The sequence below is a fragment of the Lactuca saligna genome, chromosome 9 (genome assembly GCF_052625555.1).
Source record: "Lactuca saligna cultivar CGN05327 chromosome 9, ASM5262555v1, whole genome shotgun sequence".
NCBI lineage: Eukaryota > Viridiplantae > Streptophyta > Magnoliopsida > Asterales > Asteraceae > Lactuca > Lactuca saligna.
The window spans coordinates 41,679,204-41,701,406 of NC_136425.1; the positions used below are offsets into that span (position 1 = coordinate 41,679,204).

Below are 22,203 nucleotides of genomic sequence, written 5' to 3' on the forward strand. Positions count from 1 at the left end.
TTGTGGTTCTATTGATTGAAGGCTGTGAACCGGGTTTGAGGACATGGTTGTGGTTTGATTAACATATGTCAAGGAAATAATGAAAATGATCAAAGTTACCATTTTTGGGGTGTTATGGGTGAGTATACGACAGTTGAAGGAATAGAAGTTATCTTTTTAGAAGACTTTTTTTATTTAGGAGACAAGAAAGCGAATACTTGTGCATTCAAGACTCTTAAACAATATTCCGTCAACATATTCTTAGTTTTGTACGACATGCTGCTTGGTAAATCAACCATCATATGTGAACTGTTAATAAAAAAAAATATAAAAATTTCCAAAGTTCAAATTACTGTTGTATCTTCGGAATTAACTCCAATAATTGTGTTGTTAAAGCAACAAGTACTACAAAAAAACAAAAATCTAAGTTAGAGTTCTATGGACTATATATATATATATATATATATATATATATATATATATATATATATATATATATATATATATATATATATACATTGTTATTTACTTATTACTAGTTTGCTGCTGTTTTTTTTATCCAAATAATATATTACCAAAAGTTAGAAGGCTATTCACGAAACTAACAATAATTATGAAAATTTATTCACAAAACTAATCAAATTGGGAGGATGGCTAACTTCATTTGGTATTATGTACTTCAAGAATAGCGATTTTTAGTGGCGTTCCAGGTTGTCGATGCTAAAAGATCTGTTGGTTCATCGCTAATGTTTCAAAGGTCGCCGCTAATGCTCTCCATCGCAGCTAAAGGAATGTCGCCGCTAATGCTCCTTACATTGTCATTAACGCTTTGTTGCCACTTACACAATGCGTCGCTACAAAAGCCATCACCACCAATTGTATTTTGTACTTTTTTTAGTATTTAGTATTAAAAATAGAAAGAAAAAAAAACGTATAAAAATATAAAGAAAAGCTAGCTATTGTAAGGCACAAGTTGATGATTGATACCAACAGTAGGGAATGAGCAGTGGGAGCGTATCACTCTTAAAAATGGGAAAGTGTTGGTCGCATGGGTTGTTTCAGCCATTGGGATTGCTAGCAGAAATCGAATGGTATCTATTAGCGGACTTTTAGTACATCGATCTTTTGGCAAATGAGTTGTTGAATGGGCGATTCGTCCGTTTCGATCAGGAGTTTAGTTGTGCTTGTCATCAGATAGGGTTGTGAGATGGTTCGGAAATCTAACAATTATGGGATTGACAAAGTGCAGTTGAATTCAAGTGATGGTGAACGTTAGGATTATTAGGAATAAATCCAAATGCGATACAAGAAGGAATTTTATACCTCAGGCAAGTAGAGAGTTAGTTTAATTATGGTGTGGACTGAGATTTGCTATTCATGTTATCTTATTTGGATATATGAAGTATCAATCATGGCATAAAGGAGAGGTGAGCAGATACAGTTGGAGAGTTTTGTGTTGTAACGTCTCGAAAATGGTAATAAAATTTTTCATTTGAAAGTCCATTAAACCATTCATTAATTGTTTAAACCAACATCAAGTCATAATATTCAAACATCAGAGTATAATTATTTCAAATGCGGAAATCATGAGGGGAGGATGTTGTGCCATCATGTCGGACCCTTCCTTTTCGAATCGGAAGTATCTAAAACCATAAACATAAACTGTAAGCACAAAGCTTAGTGAATTTCTCAAAATACCATATACCAAAAACATACAAGTTTCATGGGCTACCCCCGTGGTCTTTCCTTGCAATGCCAAGGGCCAAATCCCGATATTACATACTAGATCCATAGGCTACCCCCTTGGTCTTTCCTTGCAATGCCGATGGCCAAATCTTGGTCTTTCATATAACTGTTAGAGGCCAGATCCTGGTCTTTCATACAATTTTCAGGGGGAAAATCCTATTCTTTTATGCAAGTATCACAGAAACAACTAGCATTCCACATCACAAGTAATGGGATGATATTGATTCCTTCGACCCATGGATATAGTGAGAAAAATCACTTCACAGACAAATAAAAAAACTGAATAGCAAGCCGCTCCGAGATCAACGCTACCAATCACCTTAACAAATTCAAGGACACAATCTCAGTATATAGGTCAAAATACCTAAAATACCCCTAGGTCAAACCTTAGTAAAATCCAAGTCAGACAATTCTGGGGTGTCTGAGAATTCTGGGGTGTCTAACTTACCCAGGTCAAGCCATTCTAGGGTGCTTGATGTACCCGTCGGTCTATTTCACCCAACAACCGGTGACTATTTCACCCCTACTACTACTACCACATAAACACATATCATATAAGCATATAACATAACAGGTAGCAGTAAACCTAGATGAATATCACAAAGACAATCATCTAACATCCAACTCCTACTAGTGGGCCGACATTGTGTCCGTAGACCCACCGTTACTGGAAGGTAACTCACCTCGAAAGGCTGACTGCTGAAAAACTGTTTGACGACTGACTGACTGTTGCTCCGGTAACCCTCCGGCTATAATCCCAAAAAAACACGCAGTTAGAGTCTAATATCTACTCTTATGGTAAAATGACTATTTTACCCCTAACCAAGTCCAAGTCAAAATCAACTTCCAGTTGACCCGACTCGTCGAGTTGGGTCGCCAACTCGTCGAGTCCCTAACTCTTTACCCACCCATATCCACGACTCTACTCGTTGAGTTTAGAAACGACTCGACGAGTTCCCCCTTCTTTATGAACATCGAATGAATCTTCATCCGACTCGCCGAGTCGGATGAACAACTCGTCGAGTTCACCTTCATCTGATAAACAAGTCATGTCCTTGACTCGCCGAGTTGTATGAACAACTCGTTGAGTCTTGAGTTCATCTTCAACTGTAAGGAGATTGCGTTGGACTCGCCGAGTCCGTTCTTGCACTCGTCGAGTCCCATGAACTCCAGATCTAAGGCTAAGTCCAATACGTTGGGTCACTCCCTTGGACCCTCTAAAAACCCTTCTAGTGCTTAACTAGGTTCCTTCAATCCTTAACAGAAAAAGGGAGTTTTGCCTCGAACTCGCCGAGTCCCAAGAACAACTCGTCGATTCGGGCATGTCCGAGTCTCATTTCTCGATTTCCAGCGTACAACTCTTGACCAAAATAGATCTAAGCTCCTTCAATCATTCTAGCACGTAAAGTTACAAACTTTATGTGCATGCATGGGACTTTGAGCTCAAAAGGACATAAAATAAGCTCTTATGATGCATGGGACCTTAGATGGGTGCAAAAGCAACCCCTAACTGCCTTGTGACTCCCTTAATGACTTGATTCTGAAGCCTCAACCCCCAACCATGCTTGCAATCATGGTTGTTCACCAAAAGTGGCTTATAAAAGCCCTGAATCTCCCCCAAAAGGGATCTAACAAATGAAAGAGCAATGTTACAGCTTTATACCTCCAATGAACTGTGGAAGATGCACAAACTCAGGTTCCCTTGGTCTTCACTTGTTTCCTCAAGCCTTTCCCTCCCTCCTTATGGTCACAACTAGCAAGATCCACTAAAATGCCTTAGTTCTTCTCCAAAACGGCTAGGGTTTGCTATGGGGAGTTCTGGAAGCATTGGGGACAAAAGGGAGGCTGGATAAGTGTTTTAAATAGGGTGAAAACCCTCATCTAGGGTTTTTTCCGGACAGCGCCTACTCACCGAGTCCGGACGCGGACTCATCGAGTAGGTCATTGATTCTGTGTCCAATACGCTTCGACTCGACGAGTTAGACCTCAACTCACCGAGTCCAAGGCCAAAATGCAAGATACTAGAATAAAATACATACCAAGAACCAGGTGCTACATATGCTCATCACCAGATGACCAATACCCATCAACATTTCATAAATCAGTGGTGATAAAAGCCTTTTCCCTCTCTACTAACTCCTGATCATGCCGATCATAATAAGAAGAGCCTTTCAACTTTGGTTTTGGAAGATCGTCAGCTAAGTAGTCCTTTGCATGGTGGTTACCAAGACCACATTTATGACATACAATCTTTAGATTGGCTGATTTTGGAACTTCCTGAGGCTTCGAGGTACGGTTCAGAATTTTGGGTCGATAAGCAGGTGAATTTCAGTCAGTTTAGGATAAGGTTGACAATTGCTTTGGTGAGGAGTTTGATAGAAGTTGTGATGTGTTTTTTATTAGGATTCCATGGTTGTTTGTATTTCATTGAGAGAAGTGTGCACCCTTGCTGGAAACGAAGTTCGGGATCAAAGGCTTCTAGATTAGGGTTTTCTTCATAAGGAATGTTTGGAATATGTTAAGTAAGTTGAACAGGTGGAACAGATGGGGTAACTCTAAAGGGATCTGAAACAACTAGTTTTGGAAGAAGTGTGTTGATGGAACTGACTAGTGTAATAGGACCTCTAGAGAGTTCTCTCAATGTTTGAGCAACATTAGATTCGTGGCCTTTTAGTTCTTCGACCAACCGATAGAGGTTCAACTTCTTCAAAGATCCATTAATCTGAAGACACCATTTGAAGTTTCCCCATCCTTTTCCTAAACTATTGATAAACTTCAGGTTGTACTTAAACGGAGCACGAATAACACCAGGAACAATCATGTTGTTTATAATGATTCTGTACCGATTTGATGTATAGGCAACCAATTCACCAGGAGTGGTAGTGAAAGTGTCGAAGTCGTTTACCATAGATTTCAATCGCTTGTCCTTCATATTCTTTGAACCTTCAAACAAATATTAAAGTGTGTCACGTATCTCTTTCGCAGATTTGCACAACTTAATGTGCTCAAAGAGAAGATGGTGGAACACCAAACACCATTTTAGAGAAAGCGGTCTGATCTGCATGGATCTTGTCGATGTCATTCACAATGAGAGGTTCCTGTCGTGTTTCATCTTAACCCATGATAGTGGAAACATCATCTATAACAACTTGTATTATAGTAACATGGGGACCTTCTTTCATTGACCTACATATCTCTTCACCTTTTTTCTTTTCCAAGCAAAAATCTCTCCATTCTAACTTTCTAATGATAATACTCTTTAACAACTAGCAATGGGGCACATGATAGGCAAACCACGCTATTTGTCATCTACATTGAATACATTTATTGAGATTGATTAGAAGCATCTATTAATATTAAAAGATATTAGAGTTGAAGTGGTATATAGAACAACTTTTATCCTTAACACAGAAATGATTAAAATATCAAGGCAATATTAAATCAACTATAATTTGATCATATAGATTCAAAGGACAACCACTTAGGTTCTGATACCAATTATAAGTACTTTAACTCTATTAAATGCATGGACAATGTTTACAAACATAAACCTTGAATTAACCTTTAATGTAAATGGTTCCCAGTAATTAAAGATCCAGTCAAGTCTGGTTAAACCAGTCAAGACTTGAAGTAAATAACTCAACAAAGCATTCAAGAAAATTAAAGTAAATCAAAGTATGGGCAAAGTAAAGTAATTAAGAACATGAAGAATATATGAGAAAATTGACAAAAATGATAGAAGTGAAGGATTCTATTTGATTCTTGATTTGTGGGTGTTTGGGGTACAAGGTTGACACTCCTTTTTATAGCCAAAGGATGCACAACAAGACCAATACATTGAAGAAAGAGTGTGTGGAACAGTAAATTAAATTTTGATAAAGTGGATTTCATCTAAACTAATAGTAGGCTAAAAATGGAATACAACCAAAAGAATTGTCTTCTTGTCAGAGTAAGTTGACTAAGTTCCAAATCTGAGTCATCTTAGAACTATTCATCTTGGAGTGTTCATTTCATCTATGAATATTCACTCTATCTTTGAAACAATATTCCATCTCAAAATAAAGATGATCTTGGACTCTTCATCTCGAAGTAGGAACGATCTCGGAGTCTCTACACTTAATCTTAGAGTCTTTACTTCTAAACATTTCATCTCAGACAAAAGACTATCTCTGAATCTCTATATCATCTCGAAACCATGACTATCTCGGAATGGCTAGACATATCGGATTGTATAAGGGACACTTTCATGTACTAACATGAACCAGATCTGAGAATTGGATGGTTAACTTTATATATTAAGCAGAAAAAGTTGGACAACAGCAGGATACATTGGGCGTAATACAGTTACGCATGGCGTAATCTGGCTGGAAGTTGACCATTAATTTTGACCAAGATTGATTTTAGGTCTTTTAGGGTATTTTGAGTAATGGATTGAGACTTGGTCCCTATTTGATGTATATGTAACTTGTAGAGCGGGTATGTGGAGCAGTGATCAGTTCTGCTATCTTTTGGGCTTTGAGGTGAGTTTTCCTCATTGTACTCGTGGGTCGAAGGAACTAATGTCGACCCACTAGATTATGTTATGTATCCTTGCGTAAAGAATGTTTCTATGCTATATTGATATGTTAGATTGGTAGAACTGTGTGGTTACCCGTGCTAGTAGGTTATTTATTTATGTGCATATGTCGACATATTGTGGTTCGATTGAGGCAGTTTTGCTTTGTGTTGAAGGCCAAGATACCCAGGCGGTCTAGTAGATATTATAGTCCTAATGGGTAGTTTAGTAACACTGTAGGCCCAAAGGAGCGGTCCAGCTTATGTTATAGGCTAGGGAGCGGTCCAACTCTATGTTGTAGGCTCGGTGACAGTCCAACCCTATGTCATAGGCCTTGTTTGTGTACATTGTATGTATTTTTTTGTGAGGGGTATGTTGGGGGAACTCCAAAATAACTAAATAGACCTTAACTCTTGCATGAATTAATGGGAATGCACAAGACCCTATTTTTCCAAGCCCAAAAGTCTAGAGAATGATTCAAGGTGATCAAAAGGTACCGGGGTTCTGTCAACTCCAAGAATACAAGCAAAATGGACCAAAAAGTGTCAAAAACTACATATAACAAGATCTAATGAAATAAAGAGTCAGATGAGAACTTTATACTTACAAAGGTCTAGAAATGAAGTAAGTTTACTGGATCTACACTTGGAACAACTTTCCTTGCCACAAAGGAAACCTTCTTGATCTTCAAGCTTAACTAAAAACACCAAAATGAACACCAAAAGTGGTTCAAGGAGATATGATCAGCTCATAACACTCAAAGGAGGCTAGGGTTTCTCTCAAGGGATGTTCTAGGGCTAATAGAAGCTAAGAAATCACAGCTCATATGAGTTAAGGTGCTTTGAAAAGTCCCACAAACCCTAATAGTCATCCCACCAATGGGCATGGGCGCCCCAACATAAATTCACAATTTTTTAGTTTATAGATTTTCAATGAATAAGCAGCTTTTAGTAATAATAAAATAGGTATCGAGAATTTGGATGTTACAGTTTATATTAATAACTTATGGATGCTTAATTTATAAAATACACATATATTATATTACCACTTAACTCTAACTTCATTTAGCTTAAATTAATCTTATGTTTCCTAGAAGCACTATGTAACACTCATTGTTCAAGTATTTTCTTTTTCTTGGCCTAAAAGTTTAATTATTAGCAATTTGGTCCTTACATCGGGTGTAAGGTAGGGCTATGCTTGGCGTAACTCATTCAATTAGGATGTAAGGACGTGTGTTGGTATGTCGGGGGCGTACTACCGCTGTGCTTAACCCTAAATTTTTAGGGTTTGAGCCCTATATAATGTCATTAATTCCCTTGAGACCTTTTTCCCCATCAATCTCTAATTCCCAAAAACGTTCATTGCAAACCTTACTCCCTTGGTGTGTATTTTTGAGCTTCAAATGTGTTTCTTGTCCTTGTGAAGGAGGAAGAAGGTGGTAGACTAGCTTGGAAGTTCAAGGCAACTCAGATCCAAAAGTATCTCAGCCTCAAGCATCCCCATAAGGTATAAAGCTTGGAACTTGATGAGTTATTTTCTAAGATATTGCTAGTTCTAGAGTTTATGTACATTTTTGGTCCCACAGTCTTGGTCTAGTGGAGTATGAGCTACCCCAGGTCCTTGAGGTGTAGTTTTACGTAGTATTGAGTTCATGGATTCATAAAAATGAGATATTGATCACTCTCATTCCTCCATATTGGGGCCTTGGATGGATTTTAGACATAGGGTTTGATTTTATACCCTTTTGTATGCATGCAAATAGATACAGTCAGAGACTATATCCATTAAAATGTCCCTTTTCACCTAGATCTAAAGTTTGATGAGTTGGCTTTATGCATTAAGGACTTGACGTGAAGTTTTGGGTTCAGCACCAGTACACTGCACATACTAGATTGGAGCCCCGTAACTAGGAAGGGCCTCGCTACGCAGAGCGTAGTGACTGAGTACATAGGGTGTACTCAGTCTGTATTGACCCTTTGACTTTTTGACTTTAACTTTGACCAGGGAGTTGACCAAGTTTGACTTGGGGGCATTTTGGGTAATTTGAGTTGTAGTTTGAGATTAGGTCCCTTTTGTTGTATAGGTGACTTGTAGAGTCGGTATTTGGAGGATCATTTATTTCAGTTATCTTTCAGATTGTGAGGTGAGTTTTCTTCGCTATACTCGTGGGTCGAAGGCACCAATGTCGACCCACTGGATTATGTATCCTGGTATATTAGATGATGTTATGTTGGTTATATGATTGACAGCTAGATATGTATGATTACTTGTATTCATTGGATATGTGTTAGGCTTGTAAATATGTATGATTACATGTATTTGCTGGTTATTGATTGTTATGTATATGTCGACATGTTATGGTTTGTGGGGTTGAGGCGGTCCGGATAGAATGAAGGCCTGCAAGGCGATCTAGTTAGGTCAAAGGCCCAGAGAGCAGTCCAGATAGGATACAGGCCCTACGATACGGTCCATTCAGGCTGAAGGCTCATATATGCATGTTGTTATCTGTTTGTTTGTGTGTGGTATTTTGAGGGAACTCACTAAGTTTTGGCTTATAATTTGATCTTATGGTTTTAGGTACTTCAGAGGATAGGGGCAAATTGAAAGCGTGATCTTACACATCCTTCGGCGATATGTTTTGGAGATGTCATGACACTCTGATTTTGGGATAATTGTACCTGATAATTAGTTTTTATGAGTTGGGTTTTGATTGAAACAATGATTTTACTTTAATTGAAAAGTAAAAATTTTATCATGATTTTTGGGATGTTACACACTAAAATATAATCGGTACAGGGATCCCGTGTCTAAAAACGACACATTATGTTGTACTTTTCGGTTTTGCTGTTAATATCATAATATGAAACAATATGAAAATAACTTGCCAAGATAATAAATTATGTATACAAATAGTCACCTGACCAAGTAGAAAATGTTGAAAAATAATTATTAGTGTGGTATTATGATTATTTTGTAATGTTACTTTACATGTTAGGTATAATTACATTTTGTATGATAACATTTTCTATAGTAAAACATTAAGTTTCTAAAAAGTTTGTATGATAACATTTTCTATAGTAAAACATTAAGTTTCTACATTTTAAATTATGCAGTATGATAGATATAAAGTGTTAAAGTCAAACTTTAAGGGTCATGTAATTTCTCATATGTTACAATTATGAGAATTTATAACACATTTAGAGATGTATTATATGGAAATTGAGCATCATGTTCATTTATCTCTATAGTTTTTTTATAAACATAATCAGCATGTGTGAACAAGATCTATTTATCAATAACTCAGAAACGCATATTTATGGAAGTGAAAAGAATTATGAGATTGTCAGCTACAAAATCAATAAAGCGTCTTTATAGAAGTGAAAATAACCATGAAATCATCAATGAACTCTAAAAGCAAGAGGATGTATCTTCTCCAAATAATTGTTCTTCACTTGATTTAACATCTATCAAATTTATGTTTAATTGATCATGTAATTATGCCTGATAACCTCATATATACAAGGGAAAATGACTCTTGAGGGTAATTAACTTTTGCGTTTGTACTCATTTGGTCCCTTTTCTTTTTTTTTTTTGTATTCAATATACCATTGAACTTGTTGTTGGTGTTTACCATAGTCCTTTTGACCGGCTTTTGACCTGTGATAGCCGGTCAAAGGGTTATGGTGAACACAAACAACAAGTTCGATGGTATATTGAGTACAAAAAAAAGGAAAGGGACCAAATGAGAACAAACGCAAGAGTTGGTTACCCTCCTGATTCATTTTCCCTTTACTCATTTACAACAAATCCCACATCATCTCCTACTGATATTAATGACTTTATGATATTCATTCTTGCTTCTCTTCAAAACATAACTCACGAAAGGACATTATTCATGCATGTACAACTTTGTAATGCACTTGAATATTTATTAGGAGAATCTTGACTAAGTAGGCGCATTTCATGACTACATTTACATTTGCAATCAAATGATTTATCGTATCATGGATTCTAGATAAGTCTACAAACGAGTGGAATCACAAGTGCTGTGATTTTTGAGTTTACTTAGCTTTAAGATCGAACTCATGGGATAAGATACAACATTAATATGTACAATATCATGCTGCTTTTGTAGACACATCACCATAATATTGTACATATTGATGTTGTATCTTATGTTGGGTTTTGAGCAATCTAACACTTCCTAAGTGTGCATGCAACCTTAATAAACCTTGGATCTATGTTTGTCTAAATACATGAAAAATAATAATTTTCCAAGGTTCATAACCTATCTAACATGGCATGGGGTACTTTTAAACATAAAAGAATTAGATGAGATTACGTACCTTTTTGATGAGTTTGATTCTTAAGGAGTTTGAGGGCCAAGCACCAATAGTGTGAATGCCTCAAATGGAATCACAAATCACCACAAACACTTGGAAAACTTTGAGAGAGTGTATACACACTATAATTTCAACCACACACAAACACACACACTAGTAGCTATTTCATGCAACATAAGCATGCTTATATAGTGTGCATGGTTAGGGTGAAACCCTAATAACCCATGACCTTTCCTTTTCCAAGGATCCATGGGTTAAAAGCTCCATGGATCATCCATGGACTTCCATACAAGCCTAGCCCATTAACAAATGAGTGTTAGCCCACACCATATAAAACCAATAGCCCACAATCTAATTAGTCTTCTTTTTAATCTCTAAATTAATTCATAATTAATTTAAGACTGAGACTAATTAAATAACATGACTTCATATTAATATATTATAACTTATAATATATTAATAATCATATGTGTATAACTCTCATAAAATTATCCATAAATAGTTCGGGTGAAGTGCAACCCAAATGGATCATGCCGAGTCGGATCAAGTATATACCAAATAAGTTATGAACTTAGACACCTTATCCAACATCTTATCCCATGAGTTCGATCTTAAAGCTAAGTAAACTCAAAAATCACAGCACTTGTGATTCCACTCGTTTGTAGACTTATCTAGAATCCATGATACGATAAATCATTTGATTGCAAATGTAAATGTAGTCATGAAATACGCCTACTTAGTCAAGATTCCCCTAATAAATATTCAAGTGCATTACAAAGTTGTACATGCATGAATAATGTCCTTTCGTGAGTTATGTTTTGAAGAGAAGCAAGAATGAATATGATAAAGTCATTAATATCAGTAGGAGATGATGTGAGATTTGTTGTAAATGAGTAAAGGGAAAATGAATCAGGAGGGTAACCAACTCTTGCGTTTGTTCTCATTTGGTCCCTTTCTTTTTTTTTTGTACTCAATATACCATCGAACTTGTTGTTTGTGTTCACCATAACCCTTTGACCGGCTATCACAGGTCAAAAGCCGGTCAAAAGGGCTATGGTAAACACCAACAACAAGTTCGATGGTATATTGAATACAAAAAAAAGAAAAGGGACCAAATGAGTACAAACGCAAAAGTTAATTACCCTCAAGAGTCATTTTCCCTATATACAAACTACGTAGTTTTTAAAAAATAAAAAGGAAACCCGTAAATTACCTTAAAAATAACTACCAAGTAAAATGTATAAAAAAGCTAGTTTACACTTTACATATTACTCGTCTTGTTATAAGGTGGTCGACAACTCCTGTTTACCTATATTGACACGGAGTCCACGATGGGAATGAGATATGACAAATTTGTCATTTTCCACTTATCACACACGTGACATCCAACAAATCAAAACCCAACGCTTTTCATGAACAATTTTAATTGCGTAACAGTCCCTCAATTTCATAAACATGATTAGATATTTTCATATTATGAATAATTTATCATCCACACCCAATACGTATTTATTATTGAGATGTACTTTTTTCTTATTCATCTTTTAGCTACTTCGTGTTATTTTATGATGGTATATCAATATTAAAACAAGGTGAAATGAGTTGTTATTATGCTTGTTTTCGATTTTTTAAGCCTATTGTATAAATTGTAAATTGTACCATCTAAAGGCTCACAATTAGCTAATTATAAAGCCCATATATAAGATCAATAAATGTAACTAATAATATTTTATGTGTTTCAAGGTGTGAACGATAAAGCTCATGAGTGAAATTTCACTCATTAATCGTTAGATTTTTTATCGTAGACTAAACCTATTATGTATCAGCTAATATAAAAGCAATCTGAGAACAAATAATGTCTATTATTTTGATATCCATATATGTATACACAATGGCGGAGTCAGAAATTTTAATATTGGATACAAACATAATCAAAATTTAAAATAACATTTGAACAATCAAAATATGGATAAAAGCATGAAGCCTCTTGAAATTAGAATTTTATTTTTTATTTTTTTAAAGTTTTCAAATGGATGGTGGAATCGACCTTGTTATTGTCTCTAAACTCTTGATAAGATCGCTTTGATTCATGAGAAGAAAAAAAACTAGGCGGACGTAGGATTTTACAGCAGGGGTTGCAGGGGATAATTAGAGGTTTCAAACTATGGGTGCAAGATAATTAATATTATTTATATATAGAAAATTAATATATAAAGTGTAATATATAAAATTTATTTTGGGGTACAGCTGTGCATACATACTTTCAATAAAAATATATTTTACAAATGAATAATAATAAAAAATAGACACGTCAATGCATATATGTTGCAGTTTTTATATAGAAAAAAAGGTATTAAACTGCAACGGCTGTAAGTAGCATTTACACAAACTACAAGGACGAGATACACATCACCTCTCATCGCCTATGTACTCTGCGACACCAGGACACGTGTACATCACAAAAGGGCAAATTTGTCATATCAATTACCAACAGTCCACGTGAGAAAACACCAGTCTTTTACGGCACGTGTCACCTCACGCCTAAAACCTGTACCGAATTTAACCGTTCGCATACTATTTGTTTGCTCACTTCCTCTCTCTCTATAACCACTCTCTCCCTCACACAGTCGCAACCTGGACTTCACCGCTCTCCTCCATCTTCTCTCTAAATCTCTCTTCATTAACAGCCGTCGGAGTTAATGTGACGACCACAGCCATGCCAGAGAGCTTGGAGAACGATTACAAGCTCTGTGAAGAACTCGGCCGAGGTCAGTTCGGGATCATATATCGTTGTTTTTCACTAACTTCTGGTGAAGCTTTTGCATGTAAATCGATTGACAAGCGTCTCCTCTCTGACTCCACGGATCGGGAATGCGTCAACAGAGAGCCGAAAGTCCTCCGCGTCCTCGCCGGAAAAGCTCATGTGATTCAGATTCATCGTCTCTACGAAGACGAGAAATGGATCCATATGGTGGTTGATCTTTGTGATGGTCCGGATCTCTACGATCGCATCTCGAAACGCGGTGGCGCGTTTTCAGAGTCTGAAGCGCTTTCGATTTTCACTCCGTTGATTGAAGCGATTAGTTATTGTCATAGATTAGGCATTGCACATCGGGACATTAAGCCGGATAATGTGTTATTTGATTCAACCGGGAAATTGAAGCTGGCGGACTTCGGATCGGCGGAGTGGTTCGGGATGACTGAACGTGGAACGATGACCGGAGTAGTTGGCACGCCGTACTATGTTGCACCGGAGGTTTTGTTGGGGAGAGAGTATAATGAGAAGGTCGACGTTTGGAGTGCCGGTGTGATTCTGTACATTTTATTAGGCGGAGTTCCTCCGTTTTATGGTGAAACGTCGGTTGAGACATTTGAGGCTGTTTTGCGAGGGAATTTAAGGTTTCCGGCGAGAATTTTCAGGTCAGTTTCACCTGAAGCGAAGGATCTGTTGCGGAAAATGCTTTGCAAGGATGCTTCTAGGCGATTTTCAGTCGAACAAGTTTCAAGTAAGACATATATCTCGTTTTCTTCTAAGGTTTATTTTCATAATTTGAAAATCTGTGAGTGTTTGTTGGGTAATGATTGAATGATTTTGTTGAATATTCTTGAAGGGCATCCATGGGTTATAAATGGAGGTGCGAATCGATCAAGTGGCTGATTTAAACTGAAATATGCTCCTTTCTTCTTCAAGCTATAAAGAAAACATAAGAAGTAAGATAAAGCTTGCTTGTAGGTGAATAAGGTAATGATCAGTTTTGTAAATGTTTGGAGAATAAATAATGACGAGAGAAGTAAACGTTGTAAATATGGTAAGAGATGAGAAACTAATCAACTAGGAGGGAGGGAGGGATAGAACTTTGCAATGAGTTATGATGATGAGAATGTACTTGACCTTCTTTTTGTAGAAAAGATATGGAATCGTCCATCTTTGTCTAAAATTCAATTGTTGCATGATGATGATGACTACATGTGTTAACAATGGAATCAAAATTTATACACTCTTATAACTTGTTATTCACTTCTAACAACTTTTCCTCAAACCCCAACTCTCTAGTCAATTAATATTTAATACTAAACATACAAAGTTTAATTGTGTTCAACAATGAATAAAAATACCAAATATTCAAAATTTTAATTGAATTCATCTAATATCAAAATACCATAAAACTTAAATATTAAAAAAAAAAGTTGTAATACATTCTAGCATTTATGAATTGAATGGAATCCAAATCAACACTTTCCAACACAACCGCATCATTATTTTCGCTCAATATCACTATGTAGTGTCACACAATTTTTACCATTATTACCATTAGACACATAAGGTGATAGTGTCATTTTTTCCAATGACAAAAATGATTAGAGTGAATGAGGAAGAAATAGAGAGTTTGAATCAGTGGCGGATCCATAAAGAAAAATCAGGAGTTGCACAAATTCTTTAGGCGTTGCACTATTAGAAATTTTTTGTTACCAAAAGAAGTTTCCGTCACAAAATCAACACTTTCCAACGCAACGACATCATTATCTTCGCTCACTATCACTACATATGTAGTGTCACACAATTTTTACCATTAGATACATAAGCGTCACACAATTTTTACCATTAGATACATAAGATGATAGTGTCATTTTTTCCAATGACAAAATGATTAGAGTGAATGAGTAAGAAATAGAGAGTTTGAATCACTAGCGGACCGAGAAAGAAAAATCAGGAGTTGCACAAATTCTTTAGTCGTTGCACTATTAGAAATTTTTTGTTACCAAAAGAAGTTTTCGTCACAAAATCGTCACTAAACCAGTGAATTTACACTAAATTTATAATTATCAGGCTTTGTGATGGATTGCTGACGGATTAGTGACGAATTGTGACGGATTTCCAACGGATTTGTGACGGATTTCCGAAAAAAAAACACACGAAATTTATATTTGACAAGAAAATTGGAGGGGTATCCCGGGCTACCCCGGGCTACATAGTAGCTCCGCCCCTGGTTTGAATGGTAAAAGAGGAAAGAGAAATCGATATACTTTCACCGATGAAAGCTACTCGCGACAAATCAAATGGATAAGGGGTGGTGTTCATCGGCAGTAATATGCTCCACGTATGCATACTGGCTGTAATATCATTACCACACCCCACAATCTAATAGATAAAAAATTATAAACATTATTATATTATCATGAAGTAAATAAATATAAAATGTATAATTATAATCTAATCATTAGTTAGTTAAAGAAAAAAAAACCAATATACAATCATTAGGGTATGAATTATAATCTATACATACCTACAAAAAATTGAAGTTCAGTCGCTTGAATCATTCTTCTGTCGTTATTGCAATCGAAAGTTGAACTGTTTTTTTTACTGTCATTAATTCAAGCTCACATCTCAAGGTAAATTATTTTTGAGTAAATTACAAACTTAGTTATATGTTTTTCTATAAGACATAGAATGACTCAGTTGCTTTTTTTTTTAATCTTTTGTGTTTTAAATATATTTAACGTTTGAGAAAATTACAAAAATAATTAAGACATTTTTTATGGTTTTGATATAAAAAAAAAAAAGAGAAATTAAATATCATATTATATTTTCTTCTTATCCATATAAAATGATGATATGTTTCATATTTAGATAAAATTAATAATATTTTAATACATTTATCATCATTTCAAATGGATAGGAAGATATTTAATCTCCAAAAGTATTTGTGCAATATTTAATTATTTATATTTCTTTCATGACATTAAGCAAACCTAAAGTTTTTTTTGTAAACTTTGACAATCCAAAACCGAAGACCACTTTTCTACGACATTCATCACCTGATGGTTATAGTTTGACCTAATTGCAACCCATTTTCAAAACTTAAACCTTATACTCTCTCTGTCCAAAATTATTTGTCAACTTTTGATTTTTGAACTTTTTTTCTTCAATTTTGATCTTAAATATTTTTATTTGTGTTATATATTACTTGATGAAACTTACAATAATGAAAAAACATTTAAAATATAATTCATTTATACTTTGCATCAAGTATTATCTATCAAAAAAAAATATTTAAAGTTAAAATTGAAGAATAAATACTTCAAAAATTAAGTATAGACAATTAATTTGGAAGAGAGATAATAATATTTAGGAATGGGGCATTTGGATTTCCATTTAAAATTCGGTTGATCAAAAGCCATCCCCTCAATTGATTTTCATGAATAGGGATAATCAGTAGGTGAAAATTTATCAGTGGCAGGGTTTTTATCTATGCTCGAGAACTCTACTGCATGTCTCTTTCTTTTTTCCCTTTTCTTTCTTATTTTTGGTCAATTTATTGCAGTTTTTTATGTTTGCTTTGAGAAGAACATGATATCCTCTAAGTAATCGATAATTTCTTTTTATAATTTTGGAATTTGGCACCACATTATTTGCTTGTAAATTCTTCTGCAATGGACCCTCCACCATCGAATATCGTTTCCACCTGCTATAGGTTCCATCTAGTCATTTGGTGTGCTAACCCAGACTATCATATTGGCACCTGTGCAATACTGGATCTCATTGCGATCGGAGAATTGGTTCTACAAGATGTGCATAAGAGCCACCAACCCGCTGCCACTCCGTCCAACATAAAGAGATGGATATCTCTTGGAAGGAAATGCGTTCATAAGTTTCACTTTAATTGTTCTTGAAAAAAACAAAGACAAAAGCATTATAAGGATCCTAAGAATTGATCAACAAGAACCTTATTCTAACTCTTCTAACTCACCTTGGCCCTGATAGAATGGAAGGCGACATTGGTTTCGAGATCTTCTCATGATCTATTGCTGTTTTCTGCACTCTTGGATCCAAGAAATTGTAATCCAAGTTCGATTCAATATTCATTACTCCCTCTAACACCTTCACCACATATGACATTGAAGGTCTTCTCGTAAAATCAGTCTGCAAACACCATGAAGCCACTTTCATCATCTCTGTAACTTCTATACCATGTGATTGCATATCTTCACTAGGTATGAGCTTCTGTAATTGATATAATTTTTTCCCTTTCACCAAACATTCTGTTGGGTGATCAAAAGATTGCCAAACCATCGAGTTATGGCTATCAAACAATACCAGATTTCCATTATCATTTAGCTTCATTCCAGCAACAGATTTCCCTGTAGTGTTTGTTGTCCAAACTATGCTTCCATCGGCATCCTGTAACACCAATTCTCCCGCTGCAGTGAAATTCAGGATTGCACCTTTACTGACCGGATTGTCTCGATTGGCCGACCATATGACTCTTGGATCATATTGATTGAGAAGAATGGCAAAGAGGTAAATTGTGTAGGCTCCATTACAGAAGAAGCCACAAGTGAATCCGTAACTGCTAGAGCTGTAATTTTCAAGAAGAATGACTGTGACGCTTGTGGCATCTGAGGAAGTGGAGGAAGGGTTAGAAGATTCATCGTTGATCCATGTGGTCGAAAGATCTGCAGAAAAGTAATCACGTTGAGCAGGGATGGATGAGAAGATGAGAAAGAAGCCAAAGAAAAAGTTACAGATCCAAGCTGCCCTCATCACTAAATAATTAACCCACAACAATATATGAAATTAAACATATGAAATAATTATCTAAGCTAACATATGAGGAGGTTCCAAAAGCTCAAGTACATGCTACAATTGACTCATTTCGGGCCAAGTCTACCTCTCGTTAAATGGTGGAAAAATCATGTGGTATATCGTATTCCTCGTTGTTTCCAAGTCACTGCACATTTTCTATATTTAAACTTTTCGATAAATTTACAAATCTGGTCCATTTGTTTGGAATTGGGTCCAAAAAAGAGTTCTGTTGTTGTTTTCATTCCCCCGGTTTCATTTTTTAATTTAAAATGATTATTTTGCCTCTCAACTTAATTTTTCTTTTATTTCTCTATGATTTATAGTAATACAATATTAGACTAGTAATCCAGTATCAACTACAATTTCTGCCATCTCATCATCCTCATAGAAATTTGGCTATCCTTTTCTCTCTCTCTCTCTCTCTCTCTCTCTCTCTCTCTCTCTATATATATATATATATATATATATATATATATATATATATATATATATATATATATATATATATATATATATATATATATATATATATATAGTATTAAAAAGGGGCTTCGGGTTGGGCAATATTATTTTCCATTTTCAATATATATATATATATATATATATATATATATATATATATATATATATATATATATATATATATATATATATATATATATATATATATATATATATGGTTAGATTATGGTTAGATTACTAATTTCTGTTTTTTGATTGTTATTTTGTTAATAAAAAAAAGTTAAAATTTAAAATTATTATTTTTATTAAAAATTGAAACAATACAACATAGTTTGAAAATGGAAAATAATGTTGTCCAACCCGAACCCCCTTTTTAATACTGAATTGTGAAGAGTGATTTAGAAGAAAAAAGAAAGCAAAAGTGGAATGGATGAATACTAAATAAACAAAAAGCAAAAATGGCATGGGTATGGGTGAATACTAAATAGTGATGGACAAAAAGCGAAAAGTGGAATGGAGTAAGGAGTGTCTGTAAATAACAAAAGTGGCATGTGTAAATAGTAAATAGTGATGGATAAAAACGAAAAGTGGAATAGAGTATGGAGTGTCTGTAAAATAGCAAGAGGGGCGTGGGTAAAATACTGAATAGTGATGACAAAAAGCAAAAAGTGTAACGGAGTATGGAGTATGGAGTGTTGTAAAATAGCAAAAGTGGTATGGGTGAATACGAATAGTGATGGACAAAAAGAAAAAGTGGAATGAAGTATCGAATGTCTATAAAATAGCACCCCTTATTGACCTAACCATCTTCAAGCTCGGTTTTGAAAAGCGATTCCTTAATCGAATCTCATGACTTAAGAAGAAGCAGAAGGTTATTGAAATCCGCTGTGAGTCTCTCTTCTCTCGTTCCTTTTCTTTACTTTTTTGCTTCGCGTATTTGCAGTTTTGGACTGAAGATGGTATATCTTTGGTAACAGACAGTATTTCTATAGTTTTGAAATTTCGCAACGTATCATTCGCCTGTGGATTCTTCTGTAATGGAACCTGCACCTCATACCAACAGTGCATCTGATATCATGCCACCTGCTATATTATCCTGTTCACCCCATTGCACTGTTGAATCTCACTGCAATCGGATAATTGGATCTACATGGAAAGCTCAACTTCGGCCACAAACAAGCATGTCAAAGCAACTCTAGTTTAGTATGATTCCGATTCTTCAAAGTGGGGAATGTCAGATAACTTCAGAGCTGCTGGAATGATGATTGTTGATCCAAATTCATCAGAATGCTATGCTTTTATAATGTAAGTTCATGTTCATCTCCTATGTCTGCATCACAATCTTCTAGTCCATTTCCAACGATACACAAGAACCTCGATCTAAAGGCAACATTGGTTGTGATCTCTTGAGCTTAGACAACCCAAAATCCGATACTTTGGCATTGAAATCTTCATCTAGGAGTATGTTTTCAGGTTTCATATCGAGGTGGATGATTTTTTGCCTATAGTCTTCATGAAGATATGTTAAACCTTCTGCTATATCAAGAACAATTTTCTTTCTACATTTCCATTCAAGAACCTGCTTCCGGTCTCCATTGTAGATCCACTGGTCTAATGATCAGTTACTCATGAATTCATACACGAGAAGTCGTTGTGATCTCTGAGCACAGAATCCTCTAAGTTGAACTAGATTCACGTGATGGACTCAACCTCAACATGCACAAGACCTTGAAGACATTTTACTGCAATCTTTGAGAGTCCCTTCTAAAACTGATCCAAATCCCCCCTCCCCAAGCTTTTTACTGAAACTTTTTATGGCTGTTTTTAGTTTTTCATGGGAAAACCGAGTGGGTATTCCTGAAACTTGATCTAGATACTCTTCTTCACTTTCACTATCCATACTTTTCTTTTGAACTATGAATTTAGTAAAAACCTACGACCACAATAACAAGTATAAGACTTCCAATTGTGGAACTGAGAACTATTGCAACTTTAGTTTTTCTCTTTGGTGATCGACCATGAGATCGGGGTATAGACAAAGGAGTTGAAGTTACATTATGTACTTTTGTAAAAGCCGAAATATTGTGTGGAACTGGAAGTATGCCTGCATCAAGACTCGTCATTGTAAAAAGCTCAGAAGGTAAATAGCAATCCTCTCTTGTAGAATTTGAACAAGAGTCAAATAGGAATGCTGGAGGTTTATCGATCACATTATATACAAACATTTTGAGTAAAGTACAAATCTGGTCCATGTGGTATACCATTTGTTAAGAACTAGTGTGATGCTGCGGATGTACGTACAGTTGGCATGAGATAATATGCAGTAGGATTGTACTTTGTTATAAAGAGTTAATTAGGAACTTCAAAAAAGATTTAAGGTCATGAGAAGAAAATTAATTTGTAACATCAGTAAGTAAAGTGCCTGTATGCACAATCCAAGCAAGTGAGAATTCTGTTTTATTTTAGGGGTAACATATTCATATATTTTTTTTAACATAATATGTTAACTGTTGGTTGAAAAAAAAAAAAAAACAATGGTATTTGATTTTACCTGCATGTTGTAAACTTTAGTAAATTGGTAAATTGATTTAAAAATTTAAACTCTACTTGATCCATTTTCATATTACAGTTTAGAATTGTTTCGTTATCTACTTGTTATATTACATAATTGCAAAAGGTTCTCAGTAAGATGGGTTGTTTAAAAAAAAAACTTAAATATATGATTAAATTTACAATCTTTGTGTTAGAAAAGCAAGTATTATTGGGTTCTTTTTTAATGTTTTAAAAACAGGTTCACACCGTCCGGTTGAACAGGTTGGACTGGGAACCGGTGAAGGGAGCGATTTAACTAATACCAGTTTTAAGTCTATTTCTAGATCGGAACTAACCGATTGGTTTTTACAAAAAAATCAAACCAATCGGTTGAACCAGATGAATTGAATAAAAAATAATAAACATATGGAAATGAAACATTTTGCATAACAAACTTTGGTGGTTGTTTCACATTTATATAAATCTCTCATAAACATAAAAAAATATGATAAATGTTATGAAGTTTTTTGATGTGTGTATATATCTATAACTATATTTTGTGTCGGTGTTATATTTTTTATTTTATTTTTTTGATGTAAAACGAATGGTTATGTATATATTTTTAATGTCTTTAGAGTGATCTACAACTTGTTTTTATATGTATTTTTAATGTTAGAACTTTTGTGTATACATAAAAATAAGAAAATACATGAATATTCTAGATATCGGGTTGACCCGATGGTTGAACCGGAAACTAATCGTCATATCCGTTCAACTAAAAAACCGATTTTTAAAACATTAGTTTTTTTAGTATATAAAACCATCTATAATAACGAGGTTTTGAAGCTGTGCGTTGCGACGGAAGTATAATCAGTAAGTTTTGTGATATAGGATCTTATTTTGAAGCTTGAGTTCCACACAATTTGTCGGGTTTTTTATGTGGTTTAAAGTGGATAATGTATGTATTTAAGTTATGCCATATGAGAAATTAAATATCGTCC

General features: G+C 35.0%; 2 protein-coding genes across 2 annotated transcripts; one reads left to right on the forward strand and one right to left on the reverse strand.

The window, feature by feature from the left end:
- The first annotated feature begins 13,216 nt into the window (after nt 1-13,216).
- On the forward strand, nt 13,217-14,561 carry LOC145014130 (phosphoenolpyruvate carboxylase kinase 2-like). The gene is made up of 2 exons (XM_078972504.1): nt 13,217-14,129; nt 14,235-14,561. Exons 1-2 carry the CDS (start codon nt 13,340-13,342, stop codon nt 14,279-14,281), a joined length of 837 nt encoding a protein of 278 aa, XP_078828630.1. The 5' UTR covers nt 13,217-13,339; the 3' UTR covers nt 14,282-14,561.
- Nucleotides 14,562-16,765: 2,204 nt separating this feature from the next.
- On the reverse strand, nt 16,766-18,323 carry LOC145017306 (G-type lectin S-receptor-like serine/threonine-protein kinase SD2-5). Its single transcript, XM_078975358.1, has 2 exons — nt 17,373-18,323; nt 16,766-17,290 (listed from the first exon to the last, which is right to left on the reverse strand). Exons 1-2 carry the CDS (start codon nt 18,164-18,166, stop codon nt 17,185-17,187), a joined length of 900 nt encoding a protein of 299 aa, XP_078831484.1. The 5' UTR covers nt 18,167-18,323; the 3' UTR covers nt 16,766-17,184.
- Nucleotides 18,324-22,203: the final 3,880 nt, after the last annotated feature.